This window comes from Physcomitrium patens, chromosome 22 (assembly GCF_059467195.1).
Source record: "Physcomitrium patens ecotype Gransden chromosome 22, ASM5946719v1, whole genome shotgun sequence".
Taxonomy (NCBI): domain Eukaryota; kingdom Viridiplantae; phylum Streptophyta; class Bryopsida; order Funariales; family Funariaceae; genus Physcomitrium; species Physcomitrium patens.
The window spans coordinates 10,286,901-10,301,124 of NC_143431.1; the positions used below are offsets into that span (position 1 = coordinate 10,286,901).

Sequence of the window (14,224 nt, forward strand, 5' to 3'; positions counted from 1 at the left end):
TATGTATGTCCGTGACATTACCCCCCCTTCTAGGGACGAGTTCCACGAGGAGCGGTGATTATATATTGAGAAAATCTAATATGCGGCGAATTATATTTGCTACATACTCTGATCTTTGTTCTCTTCGAAGATAGTTGATGGGTCCTCTTAGCCATCGATAGTGTCCCATTCCAGGGCGAGAAGACCACCTTGTTATTTGATCACTGTTGAGGCCTTCATAACTTTCTTCAAATAATACATTTGAAACACCATCAGGAGTCGTTCCTATCTCCAATAATATCACCAAACATCGAGAATCTCTTCCAAGGTCGTGATACCAAACGCGTTGTATCTCACCATCTATTCGAGGAAGAACATGTCGTTCTTGAGGATCTTCATCTCGGTTGCGTCGTCTTGAAGGTTGTGACAATCGCAATGTCTCATCCGGTAAGTCAGCAAACGAAGGTTCTTGAGTTGAATCCGCTCGTTGTTGGCTCTCCATCTAATTAGCGTCACAAATGCAAAGAAGTTACAAACAAGGATAGGAAATTGAATGTTATCTTGCCTCAATCTTGTCTCTTTTATAAGAGAGGTTTTCATCTTGGTTTTGATGGATGTCGTTGATGAAAAACTTTGACTTTAGCTGATGCATTTGCTAGATTCCTGGATGGCTCCCATGTGCGCTCACTAATATCATATCCGCGCCAATGAACAAGATATTCTAGCTTATTTCGGCGCCGCCTTGAGTCTAATATCTCTTCCACCTCAAATTCTTCATTATTATCTACTTCTATAGAAGGCGGTGGCATTTGTCTTCTTCCTTGTATATCCACTGTCTTATATGGTTCAAGAAGAGACACATGGAATACAGGATGGATCTTCATTGACTCCGGTAGATGTAACCGATATGCAACTAGGTTGATCTGTTCAGAAACAGAAAAGGGGCCAAGCCTACGATAGTCCAATTTGTCACAAGGTCGAGTGGTCTTGATATTGCGACGAAGTAGCCATACCTTATCACCCACGTTGAGTTGTGGTTGCTCTTTACGATATACATCTGCATTTATCTTTTGTCGTTCTTGAGCTTTCTTCAACTGCGCCTTCATTATTGCATGTAACTCTGACAACCGATTTGCCATATCTTCTGCTGCAGGATTATCAACTTTTGAAAAATCAAAAGTATCAAGTCGTGGATGATAGCCATAATTGGCAAAGAAAGGTGTTTGTTGCGTGGAGGAATGTACCGTATTATTATAAGCAAACTCTGCCAATGGCAGAAGGTTTGTCCAATCATCTTGTTGGTAGTTGATGGTACACCTTAAATACTATTCCAAGACTTGGTTTACGCGCTCTGTTTGTCTATCAGTTTGAGGATGGAAAGCTGAAGATAGCTTTATGTCCACTTTTAAAATCTTGAAAAGAGTCCTCCAGAATCTCGACACAAATTGAGTTCCCCTATCCGATATGATATCTTTAGGTAATCCATGATAGCGATAGATATTATCAATGAAAAGCTTAGCTGTTTCTTCACATGTGATAGATTTTGTACATGGCATAAAATGTGCCATCTTGGTGAAACGATCTACTATCACAAATATAGAATCATAAGATCTTGAGTTTGGAAGATCTGTGATGAAATCCATAGAAACAGAAGACCATGGTTGTTCTGGTATAGGTAATGGCTGAAGAAGTCCGTAAGGTCGATGTCGAGGAATTTTTGATCTTGAACAAATATCACATGATTGTACAAAGTCTTTGACTGACTTCCACATTTGTGGCCACCAAAAATCTCTTGATATGAGTTCCAGAGTCTTATTATATCCAAAGTGCCCTGCTGCTGGAAAGTCATGACGTGCTTGAAGAACACGCAAACGTGCTTTTCCTTCTGGAACATATATTCATCCTTCAAAATATAATAGATTATTCTTGAACTCGAACTTAGAAGAATCATGAGACTTGGAAGAATTATTCTCGATATCATGAACAAGAGGGTCTGAGGACATACTGGACTGGATTTGCTTGAGAAAAGTTGAATCAACAGTCAATGTTGATTTCACTGCTCGGAGATGAAATTGCTCCGGTTTCAAGAGGACCGTTCTTTGTTGCTCAAAAGCTGCATCTCCTTCTTTTGGTGCAAAATAAGAACGTCTAGACAGGGCATCGGACAAACCTTGTTGTTTTCCTGGCCGATAAGTGATAATGAAGTCGAATCTTGACAAAGACATACTCCAACGAGCTTGACGACGATTCAACACGCGTGCTGACATGAAATACTCGAGGTTCTTGTGATCTGTATACACAGTGACTGGACTAGAAGCGCCTTCTAGATAATGACGCCATTCTTGAAAGGAATCTACGATCGCAAGAAGTTCTTTATCGTGGATCTCATAATTGATCTCAGCTGCTGAGAATTTTCTTGAATGAAAAGCTATCGGATGAAGTTTGTCATCTGTTCCCATTTGTGATAAAACTGCACCCAAGGCAAAATCCGATGCGTCTGTTTCCATAAAAAATACCTTGGAAAAGTCAACACGATATAAGACTGGTGCAGAGACAAACGATGTCTTCAAGGCTTCAAATGCTGCTTCCGCTTCTTGATTCCATTGGAATTTATCTTTACTAGTCAAGCGTGTAAGTGGAGCTGCAACTCGTGAGAAGTCTTTGATGAAGATCCGATAGTAATTGGCAAATCCCAAGAAACATTGGACATCTCTTACAGTCTTTGGAATCTTCCAATCCATGATTGTTTGGACTTTCTTAGAATCCATCATAAGACCATCATTTGAAATGATGTATCCTAAAAAGTCAACTTGAGTAGTGTGAAATACACACTTTTCTATCTTGGCGTACAATCTTGTATCTCTAAGTTTTTGTAATACTTGACGAACATGTATTTCATGTTCTTCAACATTCTTAGAATAAATCAGGATATCGTCTAAGTAGCAGACGACAAAATTGTCTAAGAATTCGCGAAATACATCATTCATGAGATGTTGAAAAGCAGCTGGTGCATTCGTGAGTCCAAAAGGCATGACATTGTATTCAAAGTGTCCGTACCTGGTTCGAAACGCAGTCTTCCATTCATCTCCTTCTTTGATCCGTACTAGATTATATGCTCTTCTTAGATCTATTTTTGTATAGATCTTAGCTTGATTTAACTGGTCAAGGAGTCCTGATATCAAAGGTAATGGATACCTGTTCTTGATTGTGATCTTGTTGAGTCCTCGATAGTCAACACACATTCGTAAAGATCCATCTTTTTTCTTTACGAATAAAATTGGAGCTCCTGCTGGAGATTTTGAATGACGTATGAAATTCTTCGCTAAATTCTCGTCAATATATGTCTTGAGTTCAGCCAACTCATCTTGCGATAAACTGTAAATTGGTCCAAATGGTGGCTGAGTTCCTTCCTTGAGATCGATTGAACAATCGTATGGGCGATGCTCAGGAAGAATATCTGCATTCTTTTTCTCAAAAACGTCTTGATAATCCTGATATTGACTTGGAATGCCACTTGAAGTCTTTACGCTTTCAGAAATAGGTGCAGCATAAATAGCAAAAGTTGATCCTTCTTTTGCTGCGTGTATAAATGCTTTTGTACCTATAAGTGCGGGTTTTACTATACTAGACTCATGGTTTTTTACTTGATTAATAGAACTGTTACTAATGCTCCGAGGAAAATCAAGTTTACGAGAAATCCAATCTATTCGAGGATTATACTTTTCTAACCATGATAAGCCTAAAATTACTGGATTAGAGGGAGATCTAATTATATTAAAAATTACGCAACTACTATGACCATTTATTACTACATCTACAGGAAGTGTTTCGTGAGTTACATCTCCAGAAGACAACGGACGACCATCTATGACTTCTACGTGTACAGGTTTAGTTTTTTGTATTAATGATATTCTATGACATCTAGCAAATTCTTCATCTAAAAAACAAGCTGAGGCTCCTGAATCTATCAAGGCAGAGGCTTTGTAATTATTAGGTCCTAAACGCACATCTATTATAAAACAAGGAGATGGTTTTGAGGAGAGGATAGGACCTTCATTAGAAGTTGTACAAGATTCCAGCCGCACGGTCCCTATTGTAGCTGGACGTACTCGTTTTCCGACATACTGTCTTCTTTGACAGCCGTACTCCTCATTTTGTAGTTACGTCGCTTCTTTGGAAAATGTTGAGCAGTGTGCTTAGGTTCTCCACAATATAAGCACAATCCTTCTTATCGACGACGAGACTTTTCTTGCTCAGTAAGAGGTTTGAAACGTACCGCATCAATTTGCATATCCTCTACTTCTGAAGGTATGTGTTGAGGAGACGTCGGTGTTGCCATTGAATTGTAGTAACGTTGAGGCCCACTTGTGCGACTCTCGGATCGAAATTCAAAAAGTCGATTGTCGCACTTCACAGCAAAGTCAATTGCTTGACTCAATGTTTGAGGATCAAGTAAATTAAGCATCAATTTCTTTACCTCATATTGTAATCCGTAGAGAAATTGACTCACAAGTGCGGCATCATCCCACTTGATATCAGTTGCAAGTTGTCGAAATTGCGAAACATATAATGTTACTGATCGATTGCATTGTCGCAAAATACGGATCTTGTTGGTTGCAACACGAATTGCATCATGTTCTCCAAACATGGATCGAAACTCCGCCAAAAAAACCTCCAGATTATCCAATATTGGATCTCGTCGTTCAAGAAAAGATGAAAACCATGACAATGCTGAACCTGAAAGAAGTGTACCAATGAATCTAACTTGTGACCCTGGAGTTGGATAGCTCTGGGGTTGAAGTTCAATCACTAGTTGGACCTGATTGATGAATCCTCGAAACTTGGATCTGGTACCATCAAACTTCTCGGGCAAGGCAACTCTCGGTTCTCTAACACTCGAAGGGTGTTCCATTCTGGGAGAAGGGACATGGTTTGGTGTAGATGTTGAAGCAGCCCCAATCATCTCTATATCTTCACTTCCTACCATTCTTGTTGCTCCTTGTGGTGGTAAATTGAGTTGATGCATCGCAAGCATTAACTCCCTCAATTGTTCTTGCATCTGTGCCATTGCACTCTTCATTTCAACAAGCTCTACCATAGTAGCACTTAGAAAAGAAAAGATGTCTAATAACGCTCAAAACAAATAGAAGAGAGGAATTGATAACAAAGAAAATACTAAGAACAATATCAGTTTAAAAGAGGGTAATCCGCAACTTCTAATGCGCTTATGTCTTATCAAGAAAAAGAGGTAATCCACTCTTAATCAAGAAAAGACAAAGCTCTGATATTGTAAGTGTACTCTTGTCAATCTGTCAAGGACAAGAACTCGATGAAAGCTAAAGAGTAAGTGAGACTTTTCTCAAAAAGAAATAGGACAAAATAGAAATATGTATATTAAGAAAGAAACTGGAATGGCTATTGCCAAAATACAAGAAAACTAGAGACCCTTGAAACTAGACTAGAAGCAAGAAAGGAGTTGACAAGAGTGAAGAGGGCTTCACTCTTGCCTCTATATATACTATCTAACTAGAAGCCACGTGGCGATGTTCTATAAGACCTCCAATATATGTTGACTTTCTAGGCCACATGCCTTTGATTGCAAGGCAAGTTTTCTATGGATGGACCACGTAGTTAGCTTGTTCTTTAAGCTTCCAACATGTGTGGCACATGGCTAACTTGTTGACCAAGTTTTTAACCTAAAAGTCAACTATAGACTCCTATAAAGTCAAAGCAGCGTCTATGAAGCTTCTAAGAAGCTTCTCTAGAAGATATTACACAATTAACGTATTTTTATCTACTTTTACATACTTTTATCTATTCATATAGGTAATTATATGTATGTCCGTGACACAAAAGGGCCAACACGACTCCGAGTTCTTCAATCTCGTCATGACTTTCCAGCTGCGGGACATTTTGGATTCAATAAGACCTTGGAACTTATTTTCCACGATTTCTGGTGGCCTCAAATGTGGAAGGATGTGAAAGATTTTGTTGTATCTTGTGACATTTGTTCAAGATCCAAAAACCCTCGACATCGGCCTTATGGACTTCTACAGCCATTGCCTATTCCGCGCCGACCATGGTCTTCGGTTTCCATGGACTTTATTACGGATCTACTACCATCGAATTCATTTGACAGCATTTTTGTTGTCGTAGACCGGCTTACAAAGATGGCACATTTTGTCCCTTGCAAGAAGACATCGTCAAGCGAAGACACAGCAAGACTCTTTCTTGATAATGTGTATCGATATCATGGTCTACCAGATGATATCGTATCGGATCGAGGAACCCAGTTTGTGTCAAAGTTTTGGAAATCTCTTTTTGAAATATTGAAGGTGGATATCAAGCTTTCTTCAGCATTTCATCCTCAAACGGACGGCCAAACAGAATGGTTGAATCAAGTTTTAGAGCAATATTTACGTTGCGCCATCAATTATCAACAAGATGATTGGGTCACATATCTACCGCTAGCCGAGTTCGCATATAACAACACCCTCCATGCGTCAACTCAACAAACGCCATTCTTTTTCAATTATGGATACCATCCGAAGCTTGACTTATGGAGTTTGTCAACGATTAACAATCCGGCAGCTGAAGGATTGGTGAAGGAGCTTTCACAGCTTCAAACTACATTGAAGCTTCAATTGCAAACTGCCCAAGAATCTTACAAGGCATCCGCGGACAAATTTCAGAATCAGGCACCTAAATTCACGATTGGAGACAAAGTTTGGCTGCTTCGACGAAATATTAAGACCAAGCGGCCATGTGACAAATTGGACCATCGGAGATTGGGACCATTTGTTATCCAGAAGCAGATCAATCCTGTAGCGTATCGTCTGGAGTTACCAGCTACTATGAAGGTACATCCTGTCTTTCATGTTTCTTTGTTGGAGCCTTATCGAGAATCGTCTTTTCCTGGAAGAGTACAATGTCTACCACCTAGCATAGAAATAGAGAACCACGAAGAATACGAGGTGGAAAAGGTCTAGGATTCACGGCAAAGACGGGATAAATTAGAATACTTTGTGCATTGGAGCGGTTACGATATTAATGAACAAACATGGGAGCCGGCCGAAAATCTCGCGAATGCACCACAAAAGGTACAGGAGTTTCATCGACGATATCTTGAGAAACCCAAGCCGGTTCGACGATAGCTTCTTACTGAAGCTTGCTCATCCAGAAAACAGAAAAGAGGAGAGAGCACCACCAAAATCCATAGTTGATGTAGTCATTCTCTCCAAGATAGCGTAGAACTTTGTTAGTAGCCCAAGTTTGTTCTTATTCTTTTAGCCTTTGAATATGGATAGCCAAGATACTACACTTGTCATGTCATCTCAAGCAACTAGCTCACGAAGACGACCGCGAGATGAAGAACCGCCTTCACCACGACGACGTCGAAGGATTCCAAGCAACAGATCGCTGGTGATTGTATTTGAGGTCGAGCCTGCCTACAATGATCAGCCAGAAGGAGTGTTTGTAGGACAATTTCACAATGAAGACACGGAGGTTCATGCTTGGTCAGAAGTTGAAGGCGTGGGCCACTACCGTTGGCTTCAAGGACCATTGAATCACTTGCCTCGTGAACAACAATTGTAGTTCATAGCAGAGGTTATGCGACAGATCTTCATTTTCTTGCATTGGTATTGACTGACGATAACATTGCTTCTCGGAGACCTCGAAGCTAAAGAAGGAGGTGATGTTAGGGACATAGTCCTTAAACCTTTCTAGAGACAAGTTTCTAGAACCTTCTAGAAAGAAGTCTTTAGAAAATTCCAGAAGATTCCTTGAATATTCTATTAGAATATTCTTCAAAGATTCTCTAAAGATTCTTTGAAGATTCCCTAAAGATTCCCTTAGAAGGCTCTAGAAGATTCTTAGAATATTCTAGTAGATTCTAGGAAGTTACTTGAGAAGCTTCCTAGCTCTTGGATAGTTGCTCGAGAAGCTTCATAGTTCTTGGAAAGCTTCTTGATGCGCTTCCCTAGAACCATAGGCCAGTAGTATATATAGGAGTCGAGGCTGAAGAGTTCTTCAGTCTCGACAACACATCTCTTGGAGTTCTAGCTCACCTTTCTGGTGTTGTTCTTGTACTCATCTGTTCAATCTAGTTCTGCCACTTCTTCTTGAACTTCTTATTAGATTTCAAGTCTGTATTTTGTGTCCGTGACAATAGGACATTGCCATGTAGCTCCTAATTAAGAGTATATATGGAGGTAAGAGTGAAGCCTTCTCTACTCTTGTCAATACCTTTCTAGTCCTTAGTCTTGTTTCAAGACTTTTTAGTCTTTTTATTTTTGGCAATAGCCATTCTAGTTCAATATTATATCATCTTTGAGTGACTTTCTAATTCTTTTTAGTGACATAAGAGTATATTGAGGATTTTCTTTCTTCAAGATTTATGTCTTTGACAAATGGTAACAAAAAAAGAGAGATGAATTATCTATAGTTAGATACAAAATAAAATAGTATAGATGCAATAATAACTATAAGATTGCTCATTATCTATGTAGATTTGTATTATTGTTGAATAGGTAGTTATTTTCAGAATGTAGATATCTAATGTATAGTATAAACAATGATAGATAACTATTGAAAAGGTGGTTCAACAGGTAGAATGGATGAATAGTCACGAAAAGTAATTATCATTCGTAATATAGGAGTTGGTATCTCGGGGTAGTATAAGGAAGATGGGAGAGAGGAAGAAAAGGCCAAACTGATAATACTGAGCCGGGATAAGTTTGGTGCTATCTCTTCTTCTTAGTTTTTTTGTTTCTTTTATGTTAGTATTGATTCTAATGAAGAGAATCGATTTAATGAATCAATATTTGATTTACGAAGTTATTTATGGATCATTGTTTATCAATTGTTATGAAAGATTGATGATGTATGGAAGTTTCCAATCACTGTTTATTGCAAGGTTGTGAGTTCAGTGGAGAAGAATTGTAACCAAAGGAATTGTCTCGATGAAATTTTGTGGATTGGAAGTTATTCGTTCCAGGGTTTGGATTATGCTTGTGTGTTTGTGAATTACACAGGGTACTGAAATTGATGTCGTGGTTGTTATCATATTGATATGAGAGAGTGGACAATAGGATGAAAAGTTAAGTGTTCTTCGGTATTGTAAGCATTCAGCAGTAGCAGTTAATTGTGTGATCCTAACAATTGGAGCTAATATACATGGTCTTTCCCTGTATTCAAATTCCCCTATACGAGTTTATTCTGGGAGGTTTCTTCCGGAATAAGTAAAATGATAATCACAATTATCATAAACATTCATTACTAGGGTTTTATCAAAGTATTCAAAATCTAAGTTTGAGAATAAAAAGAGAGGAGGAAAAAAAATAAGTTTGAGGCTCATGGATAACTTACAATTCAGACATGAAATTTAAATATAAAGAATAAATACCATGTAATAGCCATCAATATTAAAGTTTCAACATCTACAATGCAATAAAAAATAATATGCATATCACTAGAATATAAAATTTTTGATGAATCTTATACTAATAAAATCCAATTAGACTTTATCAAGTCTATACAAGCACAAATAAACATTGCAGGTAGTCTATAAGGTCCTCAGGCATTATAATACATTTTGACCAATTTAAAGATAAGAACATCAATTGTTTGAATAATTATTACTACAAGCCAACTGATAAAATTGCAATGTGCTATCACCACTAACAATAAAGCAAGTTACAAAAAAACCAAAATTTAAATTATTCTAGCTTATAACTACGAAATATGAATCTCATTCAATATATGCATATAGGATATTAAAATAAAAACAAAAAAAGGACTAAAATAGCTACTAAGTGTAGAAGTTAGGACTATAGTCCTTAGGATGCAAGTTCCACATTGCCTTGTGATCTATTCTAGCAAATGATGTGAGTATTGACAAAGATTGAATATGCAAAAGATAAAAATTAAGAAAATGTTGCGTTACAAGCAATATATATATATATATATATATATGAGTAAATCTGAATAGACCTAAGTAGACCTGAGCTACAAAGTAAGAGCAAGGCAATGAAATTTACAAGTAGATTAGAATAGAACTAAGTAGATCTAAGCGACATACTAAGAGCAAGGCAATAAAATTGTTTTGAGTTGAGTCTCTTGCTCTCTTTTAAATAAGTAATTAGAATTTTTTTAGGAAAGCATTTGAAAATGGAGGCAACTATAATTATAACAATAATGGAAAATATAATAATTATAATAAATATCCTTGGTTTTCATTGGTTATAGATATAATAATAGAAAAATAAATCTAAAAGTAATTATTTTTTCATAATTATGATGATAGGTAGGTTACTTTAATAAAAGATAAGATCTATTTAATATTTTTATTTCTATTTATATATTATATTTAATTATTTATTAAATAATGACTTATTTTTTGAGAATTAATTATGCAATTTTAGAAAAAAATTCATAAAAGTCTCTTTAAGTTTTGGAAAGAATTTTTTTTTTTTTTTTTTTTTTTTTTGATTCTTTGATGGGTCGGACAGAGTACTCTGCAGATGCTCGGTAATCGATTTTGTCTTGTCCCTCGACTGGACTTCGTAGTGATGTATCGACCAGCTCGGCCAGGGCTAGGATCAGCTTTTGCTGACTCATCCCACCGGTCTAGATTACTTCATCATGTAAGTTGGTGAAATCATCTGTCGGAATGATGTGGGGTGCATCGGTGTTTACAGAATTGGCTGATTACGGTTTAGGGTGTATGCGTTGGAGTTACTTTGACAGGAACAGTTGTTGTGATCTGCTTATGTGTCGAGAATGGTGCGGCCTTGAGTTCATGGACGAGAATGGCGGTTGGACATGTCTGCAGCCTTAGAATTGATGAGAGTGGGGCCCGAATCATGAAGGTTGGTAGCTAGCCAGAAACAAGCTGGCTACGCTTGAGCAGCGGACGAGTTATTGTTGAGACCTGGTGAAGTTTCTCGTCTGCATGACATGTGCAGCAAACTGAGTTGCAGACTTTGGCACGCAATGCAGGTGCAACTGCTAGTTGCAGAAGACCTGGTACTACACGCAGAGTTGAGAAGTTGAGGTTGCTGCGCAGACCTGCTTTACCACTCATCTAGTCCTCTTAGCTGCACTTGGTCATCATCGACAAGCCAATTTGCCGGAATCAAATCCTCGAGACCAAACCACAGCGCTACACACGCCCGGCAAGAGACCGAAATCAGTGTGTAAGGTTACAACTGCCAATTTTAGTGATTAACTCCGGCATTGGGCACATGCATTGCCTTCCCTGAATTGTATAGCAATGTCGGCTAATTTTGGATACAAACAACGCGTCGTTTTGTGGCACTTGTGCTCATTTTTGCAGGCTCGCTGAATGTGACACTGGTCTCGAGGATAGCGCGTCTCCTGGTTCTACGTGAATAGAAAAGAATTTGATAACTGCCAACTGATGGATTACTGCAAGAAGTATGTCGATGACGTGCTCCTTCAAGTCGGAATGCTGGTGTCAGCAGCAGTTGCCGCTATGTCCTGGTGCCTTTCCAATTCTGCTAACGCCACTCTGTCCACCTACATAACATGCCTGCTCCCGGCGCTTCTCATCATTGTTCCAGATTGGACATACTTCATGCGCGGACCCGGAGATTGGTCGGATGTCGTGTTCGTGGAGCCGGTGGTAGGTTCAACGAAGCAGATCCGGAGGCTCGAGTTCGAGCGAGATATGGAGCTGATAGCCAACGGGACTTGGCAGCTGCAGGATTCCCGCCCCCGCCGTTTTCGATGACAGTGAAATCGAAAGTTGAGCAAATAAATCTCGCTTAAACACTTTCAGTGTCTTGCAAGTTTTTCAGTAACCAAGTGACGGAGTAGAATTATCCTAAACGAGATGAGGTTTGGGGTTTCCACTTCACTTGCTGTGCTGTTGTTTGTGAATTCAGTGAGCTCATTCTATGATCTTATCTGTCTTCGAACAACTGAATACAAGCCTTATCAGGCTGTGGGTCAGTAGAAATCCTACGACCACGTCCATGAAAAAAATATTACAGATTTAAAAGTATTTCAATTCTCTCCTCCAGACTCATTCTTGACCAGCTTTCTCTGGCTCCAAAAAAATTCCTTCCTCCAATTATTCAAGGACCGGATAACCCGCTCCAAAGCTTAAGTTCAAATAGTCACCACACAGACACCGAAACTATTGACTCTTTCCTTCGAATGAATGGTGAAAATTTTCACTGTTGTGGAGGTATTCTCGACCCGCCTCCAAATGTTATGTTCATGCTGTTCATCCAGGCTAAGTCGGGGATAACAACAACCTCAGTCCTCAGAAGGACATCGGCATTGAAATAATGCACTTCGACAAGCTTCACACACAGAACGAGGAATTGACTAATTTGATGTCTTCCGGTTCGTCAAGGTAGGCAAAGTTGGAGTCACAAGAACAATGGTAATTCTCAATCCACTGTGCAGTTGGAAAGTATCTTTGAGTTTCAGTTCCTATAACTTGTTGCTGGCAAGAGATTAAAGTTTAATGGCTAAATCACAAAAGGTGTATATGGATTCTACACCTTTTGGTCCCACTGTGCAGAATAGCTCAACCTTATTAATCTTACATCAAGACTTCAAGAGTTTGGCGGTGTCACGGACCGACTGGGAACAGTGTGGATGATAATACTTGCCAAATACATGTGCTTGTCAAAAGCAATATCTCGGACTTATTGTGCTTGGATTCTATACCTTTCATGTATGTATGTCTATCCTACCAGCTTGGTTAAACAAAGTGATTAGCAATGATTTTTTTTAAGAATGAATATTTTATGTTTAAAATATCTTTATAAGTTTTTAATTTCCTCTTTCTCTAATTCTTTTTAATAACTAGTTTTGCTTTTAATTCATGTTTACATTTAAAATTTTCATACTTTCTAGAATCTTGTTTTACTTGAATCGTGTTCAAAATATGTTAACTAAATTATCATTACATTGTCATTTAATTGTGATGTTAAGTTTTAATCAATAATTTAATAATTTTATTATAAATAATCTATGAAGAATTTATATTCTTCCAAAGATTGAGGATTAAATTTTTTTAAAAAATCTATTTTAATATCCCAAGTTACAACTGTTTTTAGTGACATATGACTTTTCATCACCTTAAAATAATTAAAATGAGTTTCATTTGAAATTTTTGGTTATTTTAAATTTTTATCATGAGTATTAATCTTTTTTATTTTATTTTTTCATCAAAAAATTTAAGATATTTAGGCATCATTCTTGTGTCAGACTTGACTATCTCTATCTCGATCTCTATCTCTATCTTGACTAAAAGAATATTTATAGTATTTAAATTTAAGCTTTACTTGTATAATAAATGCTTTTGTAACCAAAAAATTTGACAACTTGTGATTTTTTTTGTCAGATTAATATAGTCAAATCTTTCTCTCTTTATGATTTAAGTATGTAAATAAAAACATTTGATCAATGAAAAAAATATTTTGGGTAAATCAATTCAAAAATCCATTAAGATTTTTAATAAATGTAATAGAAATAATTTTTTAAATATATAAAATGATTATTTCTTATAAATTTTTTTAAAATTATTTTACAATTAAATTAAAGTTAAATTAAAATTAATATTATTCTATAAATATATATTTATATATATATATATATTATAAAATAAATAAGATAAAAAATAAAAAATAAAAATAAAGCAAGCATAGAAATAAATTATCATTTTTAGAATTCAATTATTTTACCAATTAAAAAAATTAAAGTATATATATAATTATAGCATCATTTTTGAGTTATCTTTGATTAGATTTTATTTTTATTAAGTTAATTTTACAAAGTGAAATATATGTAAACATATGAGATAAATTTTTGTACTTAAAACATCCAATACCTTGAGTGAAAATGCTCATTACTACAAAGGTAGACACAGTAAAAAATGATGATTAAAAAAAATGTTTCCAAATAACATTTCAATTATTATATTGAATCTAAAATAGTACTTATGTATATAATTTTTAAAAATAATATTAAATTATAAATTTTAAAACTATTCAATAGAAGTTAAAAATATTTATACTTAATTCAAAATAATATCTTTCTTTTAAAAGAACTATAATTATATCAAATAAGGTTTTGAATCTTTGTTTATATTTTAGCTAATAAAAATATAAAATAGATGTCATAATTTTTTATATAATTTAATAAAAATACAAATATTTAAGAAACAAGTATATTGCAAGATTATTGGAAGAAAAAAATAAAAATA

At 36.4% G+C, this 14,224-nt stretch overlaps 1 protein-coding gene across 2 annotated transcripts; it reads left to right on the plus strand.

The window, feature by feature from the left end:
• The first annotated feature begins 10,884 nt into the window (after window positions 1-10,884).
• Window positions 10,885-12,007, plus strand: LOC112274868 (uncharacterized). Of its 2 annotated transcripts, none has more exons than XM_024504692.3 (2): window positions 10,885-11,177; window positions 11,318-12,007. In XM_024504692.3, exon 2 carries the CDS (start codon window positions 11,402-11,404, stop codon window positions 11,732-11,734), a length of 333 nt encoding a protein of 110 aa, XP_024360460.1. In that variant the 5' UTR covers window positions 10,885-11,177; window positions 11,318-11,401; the 3' UTR covers window positions 11,735-12,007. The 2 variants fall into 2 exon arrangements, with proteins under 2 accessions (XP_024360460.1, XP_024360462.1); XM_024504694.3 differs by having other exon boundaries at window positions 10,957-11,182.
• Window positions 12,008-14,224: the final 2,217 nt, after the last annotated feature.

Coding starts and splice junctions, on each gene's coding strand:
- LOC112274868 (XM_024504692.3), top strand. CDS start 11,402: ATGGATTACTGCAAGAAGTATGTCGATGACGTGCTCCTTCAAGTCGGA.